Below are 20,489 nucleotides of genomic sequence, written 5' to 3' on the forward strand. Positions count from 1 at the left end.
CTTTTGAATAGAAAGTTAGCAAAAATAGATAAGATATTGCTACCATGGAACAGAAATACCTGTCTCTTTGTGGTAAAATCACCCTGATTTAACTCTTTAGTCATATCCCAGTTTACCTATTAGCTTATGGCCCTGCCTATACATAACAACTTTGTTTTTTAAAATTATATGAGCAAAAAATGGAATTTTATTTGGAATTGCAAGCCAGACCAAATTAAACCGGCATGTTTATATAATGAATATATAATTTGGAGGGCAGACATTGTTAAATATTAAACCATTAGAGGCTTCAGTCATCCAAAAGTTATACTTACATCCAAACTGGATCCCTGGCAGACTAGTAAGAATGGCTCACCCCGTGTGGCCTTTTTCCCTTTATTCATATTACAACCTCACTTTTGGTTATTTGAAAATGAAATAATCTCCAAAATGTCTATTTTTTAACAAGCCATAGAAAGTTGCAATTTCAGTTTAATACACCAGAAAAGACAGAACAATTATTTCAACAAATATTGTTAAACTCAAATATGCTAACTGATTAAAAAGAATCGATCAAAACAGTAGAATTTTTTGTAAATTATGTCACACATGCAGTTAACAAGAATATATGGAAATGTCTGCTCTATCAAAAAAATTGCATCCAACTAATTGCAGCATTACTTCAAAAATGAAAGAGGGAAGATGGTAAGGAACCTGTCTGTTGGCCCTGCATTAAAGACCAAAATTGGTTAAAGAATACTGAGATAAATAAAAAGTATAGCAGCTTCATTTAAGGACCAAAAAATTGGCAGCTGTGCCATATAGATTTTCAATGGACTGGTTCCATGGTACATGGTTTATAAACGTAATATTTTTCTTTTTTATTTAACCTTTATTTAACTAGGCATGTCAGTTAAGAACAAATTCTTATTTACAATGTCGGCCTACCAAAAGGCCTCCTGCGGGGATGGGAGCTGGGATTAAAAATCAAATCAAAATATAGGACAAAACACACATCATGATCAGAGAGACACTACATAAAGAGAAACACAAAACCAGATTGAAAACTTAGTTTTTCAATTTAAATTATACAAAATTCTTGCAACCAATAGAATGTTATATATGTGGGGAGATACAGCCATCCCAGCTCTACAGATTTAACTGCGTAGAGACAAAATCATTAGATCATTTTTTTAGTACTATCCATATGTAGCTTGTTTTTGGTCGCAGGTCCAGGAATGGCTGAAGAATTGAATTTACCTGGAGTTAACTCTGCAAATAGCACTGCTGGGTGATCTGAAAAGTCAGTCAATCGATAAATAATATAATAATACTCTTACCAAAAATATTTATTTTTAATTTACAATCTGTAGAAACTATGAGAATAGAAAGGTTCAGAACTTTTGTTGAACATCACATCACAGTATATGGCAAATAGATATCAAAACTGGATGGTTTTCAGAGATAGATGGGAGGGGTTGAGGGTAGCTGGAGGATGGGACTAAAAACAAACAAAAGATAAGTAATGTAAGATATACTGTGTCTGTAAAATATTTATGGTATGTTTAATCTGGAAATAGAATCCTAAGTGTTGTTGTCCATTTAGTTTACTCCAATTAAGGAAGGGGCTAGGGGAAAGTAATAAAGGGAAAAATATTTAAAAAAAAGAGTGGAACTGGCTTCGCAGTACAGTGTTGAGTTTGAAGGACCCTATGCTATCCTAACAGTTCTGGTGTACTCTTCCCAGGGTTACCTTCCTGCCAACACAGAGAGGAGAGAGAGCACACTACAGAGGAAGAGACAGGAATACTTTGGTTTCATAGAACAGTACTACGACTCGCGCAATGACGAGCACCACCAAGACACATACAGACAGGTAAGCATGCTATCTATGACCACACACACACACAGTCACATTCTCTCTCTCTTTCTCAGTCACTCTTTCTCTCCACCTCCCCCATGTCTTTCTGTATTCCTATATCCACTGAGCCATGCACTCATATATTGAGAGCAGTCTGTCTATCCTAAGCTCAGCTCCTCCATAGTTCATCCATTCCAGTGGTGGGTAAATATAATTCCTCAGCCATCTACAGTTAGAATGGGCTGTCCTGTGGGTGTAAATCCCCAAGCCCTCTTACCAGGCCCTTCCCTTTGTCCCTGATGTGTTCGTTCCCCCGCAGCCCAGACTAGCCAAGCCACTGCCTGTCGGCGGCCACGAGTCTGCATTTCAGATCCAGTTATACGGTGATAAGTGGTTTTCCATGCTGCTCTCTTCTCACACATAGCAGTGCCACTATGGAGGCTAGACAAGAATGGCCCTCTTCCCCCCCTCCCTCCCATCTTTGGTGTCAGTCTCTCTCTCTCCCTCACTCTCTGTTTATCAGGGAAATCACTTCTGCTGACCCACACACACACACGTGTTTTACTACCTTAAAAACAAAATCTATTCAAAGTACAATTGTCCCTAACCCTAATTGTATAACACTAAACCTAACCCCTAATCTTAAAATAACCTTTTTCCCTAAGAAGGGGGAATTGTCCTTGTTTTAATATCCTTTTGGAGATTTCAGGTACCCACGAGGATAGTAATACACACCGCATGCACGCATGATATTTTTACTATGCGGTGTATTGTCGATATTTACTTTGGTGCGTCAATATTTACTATGTTGAGATACACACCCGTTTCCCGCTAGAGTAAGATGAAGAGAGAAAAGTCCTCTCTTTGCCTTTAAGAAAATGACTGATATTTACTTTAAAATGAGAGTTTTAGGCTTCCAGCAAACCGAGTAGAAATGTAGTCTCAGCAGGGAGTCTTGAGAGAGTCCTTCTCTCCACTGATCTCAGTTCTGTGCTCAGTGGCAGAGGATGTTTTCTGGCTGATCACAGGCTCCCTGCTGTTCCCGAGTCAGCGCTCAACTTCCTGACATTGGCATTGCAAGACCTCTGTCTGTCTGTCTGTCTGCCTGACCTGACGGTCAGCCTCCTGTGACTGTCTGTTCCCCAGTCGCTCTCTTCTGTAACTCCTCTCATCTCCCTACAGTAGTGTCTGTCTCTCTGTTTTTGTACATGAATCTCTCTCCTTGTCTCTCCCTCTCTCACTCAAGCTCTCCCTCTTGCTCTAACGTTCTCTTTCAATCAATCAATCAATGAAATGTATTTATAAAGCCCTTTTTACATCAGCGGATGTCACAAAGTGCTTATATAGAAACCCAGCCCCAAAGAGGAAGCAATGCAGATGTAGAAGCACGGTGGCTAGGAAAAACTTTCTAGAAAGGCACTCCCCGCCCACACTCTCAGGAGGGTACTGTCAGGCACTCTCTCACACATCTACAGTAGTTTTTAGAGTTGACATGTTCGAATCTGTCAGAGTTTTCATATTTTCATTTTCAGTCACACTTCTGTACTGTTTCCTGTTGAATTGTCTCATGTTGTTTTGCGTTTAGCGGTATGTACTGTTTGTGGAAAAACAGCAGTTTTTTTCCCCTCATCTAGGGCTGGGGAAAAACTCCACTGGATATCTGATCAATTGAGTGTGTTGACTTATTTCCTTAGTGTGGGTGTGTTGTGCACGGTCCATGTGTGTATGCGTGAAGACTGAGTATGCGTGTGGGTGTAATTTGTTTGTGTTAACTGTTTTCTCCACGCCACCAGATTCGTATAGACATCCCCCAGATGAGTCCGAGAGTGTCTATTGCTGCAGCCTATGGTGACATAGGTAAGACTGGTTAAAGGGGCTGCCGACCAACCCTCACTGGCCAGAATGACACCGGTCCGGTTCCCGCCTGGTCTGCCCTGTCTGTGTTTGTCCGTCTGTTTGCAGGCTCCAAGTTCTGAACTAGTTGACGGCGGTTCTCTGGTTTGACGAAGCTCTCCTGCACACATAAGTGATGGCATGGTGTATTTGCTTGTGCCCTGCACTGACCCACTCTGGTTCTGTAGAGAAAACAGGGTTTGGTTTGGAGAGCTTGTGAGACACACTACCCCGCCACCCAGTTCAGAAAAGGAGCCTAGGAGCTCCAGTTCTCTTCAGTTCTCTGCCGTCAATACACGCCCTGGACCCTCAATCCAGTGAATCCACTAACCAGCTCTCTCTCTCTCCTCGCTTCCCTCTCTGTGACGGCGTATGATAACCTCGGCTGCTCTTCTGTTTTGTGTTTCCTCTCTCCTCTCTGCAGATTCACATTGACATCCCGAGAACCAATCCCCTTATTCCTCTCTTTCAACAAGCTTCTGTCCAAGAGGTGAGACCTTCTATACAGAACACACTGACTCTGACTGCCCTGCATCACCTAGACGTAGCTAGTGTATGACATCCTGTTCGTCTTATTATACATACATACACACACTGCACCATGCATGCATGCACGTATACTCAAGCATCCTCTTGACTACTGAAGAGTGGAAACAATCTGGTGTAATGAAAGGTTCTCCCATGTGGTTTTGCTGTTTTGTTTGCACTCTGGTATGAGTAGTTTTTGCACTCTGCAATGAGTATTTTAGAAAACAGATCGTTTTTGTCATTGGCTATAATGGAACGTGTTTGCTTGTGTGTCCTGGATAAGTTTGTTCAGTATTTGCGAGTCACACCCCTCTTCCTCAATGTCCTCTATTGGTCTCTACCTCTGTTCCCTTCCCAGACCACACTCCTACCTCAGTGCTATGAGAGAATACTAATGAATGGGGCCAACCGTCCTTACACACACCCACCCCAATATCTATTTTTCTTAATTTAAAGTGTCTCCCTCTTTCTTCTTATACCTCTCTTTCTCTCACTCACTCCTTTGCCTCTTTCTCTGTCCCTCACCTATTTCTCTCTCTAGCTGCCCCTTTCTTCCCCTCTTCCAACTCTCCTCTTTCCTTCTTCCTACTGTTTTATTTTTGAATTCCTCAGACACTCTCTCCCTATGCTGCTCTTTTTCCCCATCTCTCTTCCTTTCCTTGCATGCTGGTGTATCTGGCCACAGGCCTGCGTTGAAATATTTAGAGAATTTAATTGGGGATCATTTTTTATTTCTGTCCCGAAATAACTTGTGGTGATGCATGCGACCGCAGAGCTGTCTAAAAATCACACATTTCAGTCTCTCTTAGTCTGTGTACATAGTGCCTATAGAAATCTACATCACCTTTGCATTTCTTCACATTTTATTGCGTTATACAGTGCATTCGGAACGTTTTCATACCCATTCCCTTTTTCCACGTTGTGTTACATTACAGCCTTATTCTAAAATGGATTAAATAAGTAAAATTCCTCGTCAATCTACACACAATTACCCCATAACGATAAAGTGAAAACAGGTTTTTAGACATTTTTGGAAATGTATCAAAAATAAAAAAACAGATACCTTATTTACAAAAGCATTCAGAACCTTTGCTGTGAGACTCCAAATTGAGCTCAGGTGCATCCTGTTTCCATTGATCATACTTGAGATGTTTCTACAACTTGATTGGAGTCTACCTGTGGTAAATTAAATTAATTAGACATGATTTGGAAAGGCACACATCTGTCTATGTAAGGTTGCACAATTGACAGTGCATGTCAGAGCAAAAACTCAGCCATGAGGTCGACGGAATTGTCATTAGAGCTCCGAGTCAGGATGGTGTCGAGGCACAGATCTGGGGAAGGGTACCAAAATGTTTCTGCAGCATTGAAGGTCCCCAAGAACACAGTGGCCTCCACATCATTCTTAAATGGAAGAAGTTTGGAACCACCAAGACTCTTCCTTGAGCTGGCCGCACAGCCAAACTGAGCAATCGGGTAGAACGGCCTCGGTTAGGGAGGTGACCAAGAACCCGTTGGTCACTCTGACAGAGCTCCAGAGTTCCTCTGTGGGGGTGGGAAAATGCTGGCTGAGGACAACCATCTCTGCAGCCACCACTAATCAGGCCTTTATGGTAGAGTGGCCAGGCGGAAGCCACTCCTCAGTAAAAAGCACATGACAGCCCGTTTGGAGTTTGCCAAAAGGCGCCTAAAGGACTCTGAAGACCATGTGAAACAAGGTTCTCTGGTCTGATGAGACCAATATTAAACACTTTGGTCTGAATGCCAAGCATCATGTCTGGAGGAAACCTTGCAACATCATGCTGTGGGATGTTTTTCAACGGCAGGAACTGGGAGACTAGTCAGGATCGAGGGAAACATGAATGGAGCGAAGTACAGAGAGATCGTTGATGAAAACCTGCTCCAGAGCACTCAGGACTTCAACAGGACATGATCCTAAGTACACAGCTACGACAACGCAGGAGTGGCTACGGGACAAGTCTCTGAATGTCCTTGAGTGGCTCAGCCAGAGCCGGACTTGGACTTGAACCCGATCGAACATCTCTGGAGAGACCTGAAAATAGCTGTGCAGCGATGCTCCCCATCCAACTTGACAGAGTTTGAGAGGATCTGCAGAGAAGAATGGGAGAAACTCTCCAAATACAGGTGTGCCAAGCTTGTAGTGTCATACCCAAGAAGACTCAAGGCTGTAATCGCTGACAAAGGTGCTTCTACAAAGTACTAAGTAAAGGTTCTGAATACTTAAGTAAATATTTCAGTTTTGTATTTATTATAAATGAGCAAAAACCTGTTTGTGCTTTGTCATTATGGGGTTTTGTGTGTAGATTGATGAGGGCAAAAAAATATTGAATACATTTTAGGATAAGGCTGTAATGTAAAAAAATTTGGAATAAGTCAAGGGGTCTGAATACTTTCCGAATGCACTGTAAGTGGGATTAAAACTAACTTGGGCACTCAACTGACTTTCTTCTTGGAAAGCAACTCTAGTGTAGATTTGGCTTTGTGTTGTAAGTTATTCTCCAGCTGAAAGGTGAATTCCTATATGTGTGTAGTGTAAAGCAGACTGAAGCAGATTTTGCCTGTGTTTGCTTGTAGCTCCATCCCGTTTCTTTTCATCCTGAAAAACTCCACAGTCATTGCCAGGCATACCCATACCATGACGCAGCCATCACCATGTTTGAAGATAATTCATTTTTTTATTTAACCTTTATTTAACTAGGCAAGTCAGTTAAGAACAAATTCTTAATTACAATGATGGCTTAACCCGGGCGACGCCCTATGGGACACCCAATCACGGGCTGATGTGATTGCAACCTGGATTCACACCAGGATCTGCAGCGTCTTAGACCACTGCGCCATTCCGGAGCCTACAAAGGCACCAAAAGGACTAAGGAGGCAGTTACTCAGTGATGTGGTGCTGGATTTGCCTCAAACATAAGGCTTTGCATTTAGGCTATGTGTTTTGCATACTGATGCATGTTTTGGAATATTCTTATTTTGTATATTTATATTATTCTTTGTGGAATAACTACAATGTTGTTGATCCATCCTCAGTTCTCTTTTCACAGCCATTTAACTGTAGCTATTTTTAAAACGTCAATGTCCTCATAAAGACATTCCTATGCAGTTTCCTATGTCTTTCAGCTCAGTTCAGAAGGACGACTGCATCTTTGATGTGTCTGGGTGGTTTAATACATCATCTACAACATAATCATTGACCATGCTTAAAGATACAGTACCCTTTGCCACGATGACAGCTTTGCACACTCTTGGCATTCTCTCAACCAGCTTCACCTGGAATTATTTTCCAATGGTTTTGAAGGAGTTCCCACAAATGCTGAGCACTTGTTGGCTGCTTTTCCTTCACTCTGTGGTCTCAGTCATCCCAAACCATCTCAATTGGATTGTGGTAGGGTGATTGTGGAGTCCAGGTCATCTGATGCAGCACTCCATCACTCTCTTTCTTGGTCAAATAGCCCTTACACAGCCTGGAGGTGTGTTGGGTCATTGTCCTGTTGAAAAACAAATGATGAGTCAAATGATAGTCCCACTAAGAACAAACCAGATGGGATGGTGTATCGCTGCAGAAAGCTGTGATAGCCATGCTGGTTAAGTGTGGCTTGAATTCTAAATAAATCAGTCTCACAAAGACACGGGGGTTGGAACCAAAAATCTCAAATTTGGACTCATCAGACCAAAGGACAGATTTCCACCGGTCTAATGTCCATTGCTTGTGTTTCTTGGCCCAAGCAAGCTTCTTCTTATTATTTGTGCCCTTTAGTAGTGGTTTCTTTGCAGCAATTCGACCATGAAGGCCTGATTCACGTAGTCTCCTCTGAACAGTTGATGTTGAGATGTGTCTGTTACTTGAACTCTGTGAGGCATTTATTTGGGCTGCAATTTCTGAGGCTCATAACTCTAATGAACTTATCCTATGCAGCAGAGGTAACTCTGGGTCTTCCTTTCCTGTGACGGTCCTCATGAGAGCCACTTTCATCATAGTTCTTGATTGTGTAAGCGACTGCACTTGAAGAAACGTTCAAAGTTTTTGACATTTTCAGCATTGACTGACCTTCATGTCTTAAAGTAATGATGGACTGTAATTTCTCTGTGCTTATTTTAGCTGTTCTTGCCATAATATGGACTTGGACTTTTATCAATAGGGCTATCTTGTGTACCACCCCTACCTTGTCACAACTGATTGGCTCAAATCATTAAAAAGGAAAGAAATTCCACAAATGACTTTTAACGAGGCACACCTGTTAATTGAAATGTATTCCAGGTGACTACCTCATGAAGTTGGTTGAGAGAATGCCAAGAGTGTGCAAAGCTGTCATCAATGCAAATTTTGGCTGCTTTGAAGAATCTCAAATCTCAAATATATTTGGATTTGTTTAACACTTTTTTGGTTTACTACATGATTCCATATGTTTTATTTTATAGTTTTGATGTCTTCACTTTTATCTACAATGTAGAAAATAGTAAAAATAAAGAAACACTTGAATGAGTAGGTGTCCAAACTTTTGACTAGTACTGGATATTAAATATCTGATTTGTTATTGTTACCCACCTACCAATCGCTTTTTTATGAAGCTTTTGAAAAACTCTCTGATCTTTGTTTGAATCTGTGCTTGAAATTCAATATTTGACTGAGGGAATTTACAGATGTATGTATTTGGGATAGAGGAAGGTGTATTCATTCAGAATCATGTCAACCTCTATTATTTCACACAGAGTGAGTCCATGTAACTTGTGATTTATTAAGCCAATTGTTACTCCTGAACTAATTTAGGATAGCCTTAACAAAGGGGGTGAATACTTATGCAACGACTATTTTAGTTATATAATTTTTGTGTTCATTTGGAGAGAGTCATTTTATTTTCACTTTCACATTATGGAGTATTTTGTGGAGATCAATTACAAAACATTACAAATAAATACATTTAAATTCCACGTTGCAATGCAACAAAATGTGATTCAAGTTCAAGGGGGTGTAGACTTTCTATAGGCACTCTATGACTCTCCTGAGACTGTACATTACTGAGTAATGCAACATTTAGTTTTTCACACTGTGGGTCGAGGTCTCTTCCTAAGGGATCTACAGCACTGGACATAAACTTGGCCTCGGTGCACCACTATGGCTGTAGACATGCTGTTCACACATTAGCAGTGATGCTAGCGCCAGAGAGAAGCGCACGTGTGTCCATACATACATTTCTGTCCTCATGATTTCCCTTGAGGAGGCAATGTAGCTGCGTGGGTGGAAAGAGGAGAAGGATGCGGAGGGTGACGGAGGGGTGAAAGCCTAATGCTCATCCAAGCAAGTTGTGCTTTTATGCATGATCAAATTAAAATAATTCCGTGATGGTGCACTGAATTATGCACAAGCTATTGGATGAAAACATAACTCATCAGTCCTATGATTTTTAGTAGCCTTTTGTCCCTTTTTTAAAATGTTTTTTTCATCAGAGCTGTATTGTAAAGCTTGCCATGTCCCAGATCTGCAATAGCCAAGCCAACTCCTCGCTACTACATTTTTGGGCAAAATAACATGGAGACCTGGGACCAGGCTTACTGACCACTCACTGTCCTTTATTCCCTGTGCTTGTGACTTGATGGGCAGCCTGTTCACTGCATAAACATAACACACTAATGTCTGGACCTAACCCTCACACACTGACACTGTTCAACACTGTCCTCTCCTGATCACACACGGACCACTATCTAATCAGTTACCACCATGAGGTCAACATACCGCATCTGTTACTCTGCTGCGTGTCATTTTTTATTGTTGTTGATCCATTTATTTTTGATTACAATATTTTATTATGTTGGCAGAGTCTTTCAGCCTCTTGAATCTCCTATTGGCCTCTCTCCCTAACTCTCTTACACTCACTCTCTCTGGCCATTGATTTCCTCCACCTGGTTTAGTGTCTATTTTCCACCCTCTGATGGGCTTCTGACGGACTGTGGGTGCTCTGGCCATGAATTCTAGCTGCAGGGAGATGATGGGTGAGAGAGAGATGAGGAGCAAGAACATGGGTTGTTTCAGGGAGTGAGAGGACAAAAAGAGAAGAGGGACGGTGGGTGACGAGGGGGGGGGGTGAGGAGGGGTGAGCATTAGCGTGGGAAGGAAAGGGAGGCGAAGGGGAAGACATGGATGGGGAGGAGAGAAGGGAGGGTGTGCTGTAAAAGGGAGAAACTCACATTAGCACTCCGCCTTTACTCCCCCCCCTTCTCCTCCCCGCCCCGCTTTGATAGATGTGACTTTGATGATGAAAGCAGGGGGACAGCAGTAGGGAGATGTGAATCCCATACATGTCCATGTAACAGCGTTTTAAAGGGACACCGCCAAACCATACTAGCTAGCATAATGCGCCAGCATCCCAGGCAGCCAACCAACATGTTTTTGGAAGCCGGGGCGATCACAATTTTGAGAAATGTGTTTATTTAGAAAAATGACAGAAACATGGTGTCCGAGAAAGTGCTCTGCATGTGTAATGCATCGCCTGACATGTCAGAACTCCGGCACAGACATTCAGGGGCCAGACTAGAAGAGGGATGAGAAAGATAATGGAAATCCAAGGCTGCGTCCAAAATGGCACCCTATTCCCTATATAGTGCACTACGTTTGACAGGAATGCTATGCGACATGGTCAAAAGTAGTGCGCTATTTTTGGGGAGGAATAGTGTGCCATTTGGGACGCAGGGTGTTGTGTGGTTGATTTGTGCTGAACTTCAAGCCTCCTTTAATTCTTGGGGGATGACAGCAGCAAGGTGGAACATTAAAACCGAGGCTGTAAGAAGATGGAGGTGTTTGCCTTCCAGAAAAAGATTAGAGAAAGAAGAAAAGAAAGGAGAAAATTAAAAGGTTTGTGAGCGAGTTCAAAGTTCTCGATCCAGCAGTAGTAGAGAGACAGACGGGTCCAGCACGGCGATGAGACATTTACGTTGATGTTGTTGTGTGCACGCTTCAATTCCATGTCACTGCTCACCGCACATGCATGTCCCATGACTAATTTCCTCACTTCTCTAACACGATCAAACCTTTGTCAATTTTTATAATTTAATCTGATATTGCTCTTTGATTGACTAGTGGGCATGGGATGGGGCTTTTCTCGGTTGGTTTGAAACCGTCATGTGACCTTGTTAAAGAAAGTCAAATATATAAAACATAGAAGTAAGTCTACATTATTCACTGTTTTACATGGATTTGTCATCTGTATTGTGTCTGTTCCTATTTAGGTAGGTCTTAGATGGAGAGATGGCTAGATTGACTTTATCGTCCTTGAGAGGGACTTTGACTTTCACATTAAAACAAGCAAGCTTACTTATTCCTCTCAGTTTACAAATATTAACAAGATAGCTTGCGTATACTGATTCTAGAAGTAGCTTTTCTTCTATGTACTGTGCTCTATACATAGTGTGTGTGCTGACCTGTGTATTCCTCCATCTGTCCGTCAGATCTTTGAGCGTATCCTGTTCATCTGGGCGATCCGCCACCCGGCCAGCGGCTACGTGCAGGGCATCAACGACCTCGTCACGCCTTTCTTCGTCGTCTATGTCTTTGAGTACATCAGTGAGTCCCTCTTCCTCCGTATTCGTCCTCGCTCTTTGTCCTCCCGTTTCTTCCTCTGTCCTCTTCCTCCCTATTCTTCCTCCCTCCTCTCTTCCCTTACTCCAGGGAGTTGCCAAAGCCAAAGACTAGATAGTATGCGTTTGTACTTTGGTGAGTCCCTCTCTTCTAGTCGCTTCTCTCATTTAAGGGAATTGTCCTCTTTTTTTGCTTCAATCACTGGAGTAGATAGCCAAATACTAGATAGTAGCGTCCACTTCCCTCACTCGAGAGAATACCAAGCCATGAAGAGATCCTAATTTAAATGTTTTAATAGGCTCTCCTCTCACAATAGAGCTTGCCTGGGTCCCTGCTGTATGAGTTTATGTGGTGTAAATGATTTGTGTTATGAATGTTTCATTAAATTGATGACTATGTTCTCTTGTGCTGTGTAGACTGAACTGAGCCGCAAACATTGATTTGCAGAGAGTAAAGCATCTCAAATGACGTTTGTGTGTATGGGGGGGAGATTGTGTGTGTGTGTATGCACGTGCTTGCACTCTAGTGTGTTTGTGCTTGAATAAATGGCTCCTCTGCCACTCCAGGGGTTGCTCTAAAGGCATGGTGAGAAGTTGGGTTGTGAACCCGGGGGATTGCAGCTGTTTTGTATGCTGAAGCGTGAAACAGAAAATAGTTATTTCTGTTGCTTTTGACTCCCCTCTCTTTCCTTGTCTCTGACTCAGACCCTGTCTCTCTGTCGGTCTGTCAGATCCCCAAAGTCTCCTGGCCTGCTTCGCTTTGTTTATATGCATCTTCATGTGCTTCTACTGATGAGCCTTGAAAGCTTACAAAGCCAACAAACCTTCAAACGTGCTCCGCCTGACACGTAACACGATGGTTTGATGTGCTGTCTGTTGCTTTTCGCTCGTGTTTTTTTTGAGAGGTTAAGAGAAAGAGAGCGAGAGGGATAGAGCGATTTTTGGGCGTTCATGCCGGGGAATGAGCAGGCTAATTACCCTTCTGTCTGAGGCTTTCTCTCATGCGCTCGCTCGCTCGCTCACTCATTCAAACACACACTCTATCTTGTATACGCACACACAAACTCAGTTCAACTTTTGATGGTGCTGCGTCACAGCTAGCTGGCAGCCATTTGTTATTTCCCAGTATTCTACAGAGCCTAATGAGGGCTGACATTGGAGTGATTGAAAATGCACGTTAAATAAAGTTTGATTTTATCCCTTTCATTCATTTGTCAGACCGCGTGAACATCGCAGTCTGACTGAAATGAATGAAAGGGATCAAATCTCAACTTTATTTAACGTGCTCCCTCTCTCTATCACTTTGGGAAGAAAAGAAAGAACTCTCCATCACTAGAGAGAGAAGAAAGAAGTCGGAGGGTTGGAGATTTCAGAGTAATTGAAAGCTGTTAGTGTAGGACATCTCTCTCTGAGTCAGATTCTCGCTGTCTGTGTGTGTGTTTGTGTGTTGTTGGACTTGGCTTTAGGCTCCTGATCTTCTCAGGAAGCTCCACTGACTAGCAGGCCCTGTCTCTCTTTAAAGGAAGTAGATGGGTTTGTACACTCCTAATCACTTTTTCTTCAGTAGCATTTTACAAGGTGTTAGTACAAACTCTTGGGGGACATTACTGTTGAAGGTAATGCTGCTTTCTGTTTTAGCTGATTCTCTCTTATTAAAGGAGGAGGGTGAAAGGAGGTGTGCTAGTGTGTGTTTGGATCTGTTTGTATGTGTGTGTTGTTTTTCAGCAGAGTTTGCAGTAGTTGCAGCCATATCGTGATTCGTACTCACTGGATTGTGCTGGTTGAATCCCTGTGTGTTAAAGATGCATAAAAAAAAATATATATATATATATTTTTTTTACTTTTTACATTTATTTAACTAGGCAAGTCAGTTAAGAACAAATTCTTATTTTCAATGTTGGCCTAGAAACAGTGGGTTAACTGCCTTGTTCAGAGGCAGAACAACAGATTTTTACCTTGTCAGCTCGGGGATTCAATCTTGCAACCTTTCGGTTACCAGTCCAATGCTCTAACCACTAGCCTACCTGCCGTCCCATGATGACTGGGATGTAATAGAAAGGCCAGTAAGTCATGCTGTGTTGTGCCTGCTGCTGTCAGGTACCATGCATTATAGTACTTGCCAGCTTTTGTAGTCCTAAAACCCGGAAATTAGTTACCTCATTCAGCTGCTCCTTCTGGGAAAATGTATGCGGAAAGATTCAGATTTTTGGGATGAATGCAGAATATAAGGGCTTTAGTTCACACAGGCTTAGGAGATCTACGTTTTGTTCTATGAGATATCAGTCAGTTAGCATGACCTTTATGAATTATGAAGCCTTTATGTGCTTTATTGTACTTTTTTAAATTACATAAATGCTTCAACATTCACAAAAGGTGATTTTAGCTGAAGAAGATTCTCATAGAACAAAATCTCCTAAGCCTGTGTTTGGCAGACCTTCTGCGTTTATCCAAAAACTCATAGGCTTTGCCCAAAAAGACACCATTGCTGTTGTTCTCTATAGAAGAATAAACCTTTTTTCCCCCTCTGCTACACACACACTCACGCACACTTATGCACATACACTTTTGAGAGATGTGTGTGTATGTTTGTTTGCGGGTAGTCAGTAGGCCTACACAATGTAGCTGTAGCATGTTGGCTATATGCTTTTGAAGTGTACTGTAATACACTGCTTAACCTGTCACCCTGCTTGACCACTGGGGGCAGTATTGACTCTGTTTAATCTACCTTCAGAAAGTATTCATAGTTAGAAAATTGTACATCATACACTACAGGTGGGGAACTATGGTGAAGTAATTCTGCTTTGAAAGTTGATAAACTTTTGATAACCCCACTTTTGAGAAAATGGCTATTGAATGTTTTGGTACACCTACTGGAGAGCTCTTCTTTGTCTACACCCATTCAGTATCGTTCACACCCTCTTAAGCTTTAGCCCCACTTACCTATTTAAGGATTCACATGTGAGGCCATGTGCTAAACAGATTAAGGTAGTGTAGGAAACAACCAAAGATTTCAAGAGTGAAAGTAATAGCAAAAATACACTTTATCTAGTCCAATAGATGACTGTAATCACCCCCAGCTAGGTTCAATGTTAGCTAGCTAGTTTTGTATTCTGTACAGGCTTTCTTTTCACTCTGTCAATTAGGTTAGTATTGTGGAGTAACTACAATGTTGTTGATTCATCCTCAGTTTTCTCCTATCACAGCCATTCAATTCTGTAGTTGTTTTAAAGTCACCATTGACCTCATGGTGAAATCCCTGTGTGGTTTCCTTACTCTCCGGCAACTGAGTTAGGAAGGACTGTAGTGGGGTACAGAAATGGGGTACTCATTTAAAAATCATGTTAAACACTATTATTGCAAACAGAGTAATTATGTTTTGTGCTGCTGCCATGTTGTGTTGCTACCATGATGTCTTGTTGTGTTGCTACGATGCTGTGTTGTCATGTGTTGCTGCCATGCTATGTTGTTGTCTTAGGTCTCTCTTTATGTAGTGTTGTGGTGTCTCTCGTGTCCTGATGTGTGTTTTGTCCAATATATATATATATATATTTTGCCCCGGTCCCCGCAGGAGGCCTTTTGGTAGGCCATCATTGTAAATAATTATTTGTTCTTAATTGAATTGCCTAGTTAACTAAATGTTAAATAAAAATACATTGTTACTTGTTAAGCACATGTTTACCCCTGAACTTATTTAGGCTTGCCATAACAAAGGGGTTGAATACTTATTGACTTCAGACGTTTCAGCTTTTGAAGGATTTGTAAAAATATTGAAAAACATGATTCCACTTTGACATTATGGGGTATTACAAAATAATTTAATTCAAGCTGTAACACAACAAAATGTGGAAAAAGTCAAGGGGTGTCAGTAGTTTCTGAAGGCACTGTAACACCAGAGAGAGGTGTTAAAGATGTGAGGAAGTTGAGTGACTTGCTGTGTCAAATGTGAATCACAGTTTCCTCTGTCAGGGAAATTATTAAGATGGCCACCTGCACTAGGTGTTTTTCTCTCTCATCAACACCATCTAAATACGTCTATCAGACAGGATCAACGCTGCGGTTCCATCTCTGTCTTCTCGCCTTGCCTTCGCTCTGTAACAACGCTAAGCTATCGCTTTTTTTGTGTCTCTATTTTTGTTCCTTTGTTGCTGCTAGTTTTCAAACAAACGTCTATCTTCCTTCCTTTGATGATGCAAGAACTAAGACGTTGTGTTTCAGGCAGAAACCAGTGGGTTGCTCAAGGGGGGTGGGGGGCGGGGGTTCATGCAAGAACAATGGGATGCAACTGCAGCCCCGAATTGGTGGCTGTAGTCGCACACTAATGCTTTGGCTGCTTCCAAATCCCACACACCAAGCCCCACCCCCTGTCACTCAACCAGGCAGTTCCTCATACTCAAGATTCACTCTGCATTGAACAACAGCATGCAGTTAAAATATTTTTCTGACAAGAACGACACTGCTTTCCTCTTTGCATCTTAATAAAAATCCACGTTTTCTATATTATACTATTTGTTCAACAGTGATAGCTGGAATCAACAATGGATAGGCTATGAAAGTATCTGCCTGTCCCTGTTTTTCCCGTCGTCTGCTGACTCTCTCCCTCTCCCATTTGTGCCCACGGAGTAGGGAAAGATGGGTTCTGAGAAGCACAAGCATATTACCGTTGCTCAAAGCAACTGCTTGCACGCGTGTTACCACTCCACTATGCCTCCCTGTCATGGCTTTTGCGCCATCAGTACAGATACCAACAGGAACAGCAGCTACATACATAGTGGAATTCCCGCGAGAGGATAACGGTTAATGTGATTGGATGTTAATAATTTTATTTTTGGCAGTGAAACGACGCTATTCAGGCGAGGATTTTGTGAAGATTCTTTTTTAAATGTGAATCACATTTTTTTATTTTGATTGGATGAAGTTCAGGAGTTCAGGAGGAGGGGACAGATGAGCTCTGGTCTTTTTCTGATTGTCAGTGTGGAGACTGGAGAGAGAGGATCCGTGCTGTCAGAAGGAAGCTGCACGTGTTTCCTGGAAGATGACCTATGATAGTACTGCTGGGCTTTATACAGGAGCAGTAGTGATGTCAGTACAAAGTCGATGGAAAAGGATAATATAACTTGTGCCTGCATCTGTGTGTGTGAGTGAGTGTAGGGGTCCGGTCAGGAGTAATAAAGGGGGCTGCAGCAGGCAGTGTGCCAGTGGGCAGCAGGCAGTGTGCCAGTGGGCAGAAGGCAGTGTGCCAGTGGGCAGTGGGCAGAAGGCAGTGTGCCAGTGGGCAGAAGGCAGTGTGCCAGTGGGCAGCAGGCAGTGTGCCAGTGGGCAGCAGGCAAGAACACCATGATGGTGTCACGGCCAAGGAGGTTTTGGCGGAGAGGTGAGGGGAATGAATGTAATAATGAAGGGAGGAATGAGGTGGGCATTCAGTCCTGTCTGTCCAGAGCTCTCAACTACCTCAAGTCCTGCCTGCTGGTCCTGGCATGGAGGGGAAATAGATGGACAGTGAGTGACTGAGACGGGCTGAGAGAGGAGCAGAGGCAGGGATTGCAAGAGGCTGTGAGAAGGATAGAGAAGGGGGGAAAAGAGTGGAAGTGAGGAGCTCAGAGGGAGAAATCCCCCTTATTCGGATCCCCATTAGCTGTTAATTTTTATTTTATTTTTATCTTTCTACTTATACTTGCTACCATGATTAGGGAAAATCCTGAATGAGTTGTGAATAATAATGAGTGAGAAAGTTGCAGACACAAATATCCCCCCAATAATGCTAACTTCCACTTTTATTGTAGTTATGAGAAGTTAGCATGTCTTGGGGGTATGATATTTTATTTACAATAAAAGTTACTCCAAAATGACGCTTGGGCACAAAATAATCTGAAACACAACCAAAAAACAGACTCTTAATTCACATAAGGGAATTTGTCCCAATACCCTTTTCCCCCTAAAATGGGTGGACTATGTACAAAAAGTGGTGTAAATATCCTCACATTAAAGCTGACAGTCTGCACTTTAACCTCATAGTCATAGTATAATTTCAAAGTGCTGAAGTAAAGAGCCAAAACAACAAAAATGTGTCACTCTTCCAATACTTTTGGAGCTCACTGTGTCTTAAGTGAACCATCACTTAAATCAAATTTTATTGGTCACATAAACATATTCAGCAGATGCTATTGAGGGTATAGCGAAATGCTTGTTTGTGTTCCTAGCTCCAACTGTGCACTTCTTAAGAAATTGAAAATGATACATTGTGACAGAGCTGGCAAATACATTACTTATCAGGTTTTGATTCGGAATAATAAACCAGACATATAGCCAAGCTCTGACGGAGTCTACACTGTAAGCCGACACATAGACATGAAGGTTGGTTTTAATAACAGCAACAGAACAGTGTGAAAGAAGACCAAATAAGCTAAGTGAAGAGAATCTACCTGCTCTGTTAGCAGTGCTATCTGACAGAGGGATTGGGGATTGCAGGCGGAGCAGTCAGGGAAAAACCATGTCGAGAGGGGTAGAGAGGAATACACAGTCAGCCTAAATGATAAACCATGTAGACGAGAGAGAAATACACATATTGAGCTTCAACAACAGCCCTATTGGACTACTCCAAGCAAGCTAAAGATGATCCCTTCCAACTAAGCAGAGAAGCGACTGAAGTCAACACGCTGTGATTGTGAGTAGTGGGCCTATATTTTGTGTTTACACCATGTGATTAAAACGGGAGACTTTTGATGTAATGAATCGCAGTCAAAATGTCACTTCTGTTTTACTTGTCTCTCCATCAGAGTCATGTAGCTTTAGGCAACTACTTTGTCAGCTACTACCAGGCTGGTTTAGTTTATCCATGTTTAAGTGGTCCGTATCGACTGCGTGAGTATCATGCCTACTGTCTAAAGACACACCACACGGATCCCCCGCTCAATCCACAGACAGCGCAGAGGCAGACCACTGACCCTCTGCTCAATGAACAGACAGCACGACAGAGAATCACGCCTACTGTCTGTCAGTTTGGTCTGGCTCTGGGTTGAGCGGAGGGCCAGAGGTGTGTCTGAATGGAGCACTGGGTCAGTTGGGGGTAGTCTATCTGGTGTCTGTGGATTGAGCGGAGGTTCAGCTGGCTGTCTGTCATTTGGTCTGTGGATTGAGTTTAGTGTCAGTGGGGTGTGTTGGTTCTCTGTCGTGCTGTCTGTTGATTGAGCGGGGGATCAGTGTGGTGTGTCTTGTTGCTGAGTATTTAATGAGTATCGGTTTGTTCGCAGTCTCCCATCGCCAGGCGCTGATTTTAACGCTTAGCTGATTAACGTTCTTTATTTGCTCTAACGAGTCATTAAGTAATTGCCTCTGCACGGCCACTGGCATTCACTGGAGGTTTCCCTCCCTCTTTCCTCCTCTGCTCTCTCTTATCCCCCTCTTCTATCGTTCTCTGATGGAGTTCCCCATTGACCCAAGTTTGTGTCTAGTAGACTGATGTAGAAGGCAGGGAACAGTGCACACACAGTACTTATTGGCAGTAGTAAAGAAATGTGCATCTGAAGTAGGCCTAGCAATTAGAAAGAAAGACTCTTAACTTTAGTTTTGTTTTTGCCTCTTGCTCTGTTATTTTAAATAGGGTTATTTAGAATCTGTTTTGGCTTGAGCCACTTTTTTTCTCGACTTGGGCTTTTCATCTATATTTATTTATTACACACTCCTCGTATTTCTAGTTTATTTAAATTTTAAATCATTGTTGTGAAATATAATATACACTATCATACTAATAAGTACAGTACTTGGAATAGTTCGTATCACGTCTTGAAATATTTTCTTCTTTAAGATGATGGAGAAGCTGACTCATTATTCCAATGGCCAGGAACTGAAACACTAGATCTATTTTGAGACTTTCTCCACACATTTTCTCATCATTCCTGATTCCATAAAATGCACTGGAGCCGAGAATGGTTCTGAAAAAACTCCTTGTCAAGATGTAATACATTTTCCATGAATAATAATCACGGTTATTGAATATTTTGGTATTACGTTAATTCCTCTACTATAAAAAGGCATAAATTGGATTTCTCGCCATGAAAAATTGCTCCTTTATCATTTTGTCATCCCGCTAAAATGCACTTGACATGATGCAATTGAGTGCCATCTTTTTTTAAGATACACATTTGTTGTTGAATAATCTTCCACTCTTCTGATAGTAATTCAGATTGTAGCTACTGCACATAAAATCAGCAAAAAAAGAAACATCATCTCACTGTCAACTGCCTTTATTTTCAGCAAACTTAACATGTGTAAATATTTGTATGAACATAAGATTCAACAACTCTGACATAAACTGAACAACTGAGACATAAACTGAACAACTTCCAGTGATGTGACTAACAGAAGTGGAATAATGTGACCCTGAACAAAGGGGGGGTCAAAGTGTCAAAAGTAACAGTCAGTGTCTGGTGTGGCCACACACTGCAGTACTTAATGCAGCTGATCTCCTCCTCATTGACTGCACAAGATTTGCCAGTTCTTGCTGTGAGATGTTACCCCACTCTTCCACCAAGGCACCTGCAAGTTCCCGGGCATTTCTGGAGGGAATGGCCCTAGCCCTCACCCTCCGATCCAACAGGTCCCAGACGTGCTCAATGGGATTGAGATCCAGGCTCTTCAC

General features: G+C 42.1%; 1 protein-coding gene across 1 annotated transcript in view; it reads left to right on the forward strand.

Moving 5' to 3' along the window:
• LOC112214424 (TBC1 domain family member 22B) overlaps nucleotides 1-20,489 on the forward strand; it is a 201,203-nt gene that overhangs the window by 44,528 nt on the left and 136,186 nt on the right. The window contains exons 7-9 of the mRNA XM_024373144.2: nucleotides 1,727-1,855; nucleotides 4,158-4,223; nucleotides 11,726-11,840. Coding sequence (XP_024228912.1) covers nucleotides 1,727-1,855; nucleotides 4,158-4,223; nucleotides 11,726-11,840 — 310 coding nt within the window. The remainder of the gene's footprint in view (nucleotides 1-1,726; nucleotides 1,856-4,157; nucleotides 4,224-11,725; nucleotides 11,841-20,489) is intronic.

Source organism: Oncorhynchus tshawytscha, linkage group LG15, assembly GCF_018296145.1.
Source record: "Oncorhynchus tshawytscha isolate Ot180627B linkage group LG15, Otsh_v2.0, whole genome shotgun sequence".
NCBI classification, from domain to species: Eukaryota; Metazoa; Chordata; class Actinopteri; order Salmoniformes; family Salmonidae; genus Oncorhynchus; species Oncorhynchus tshawytscha.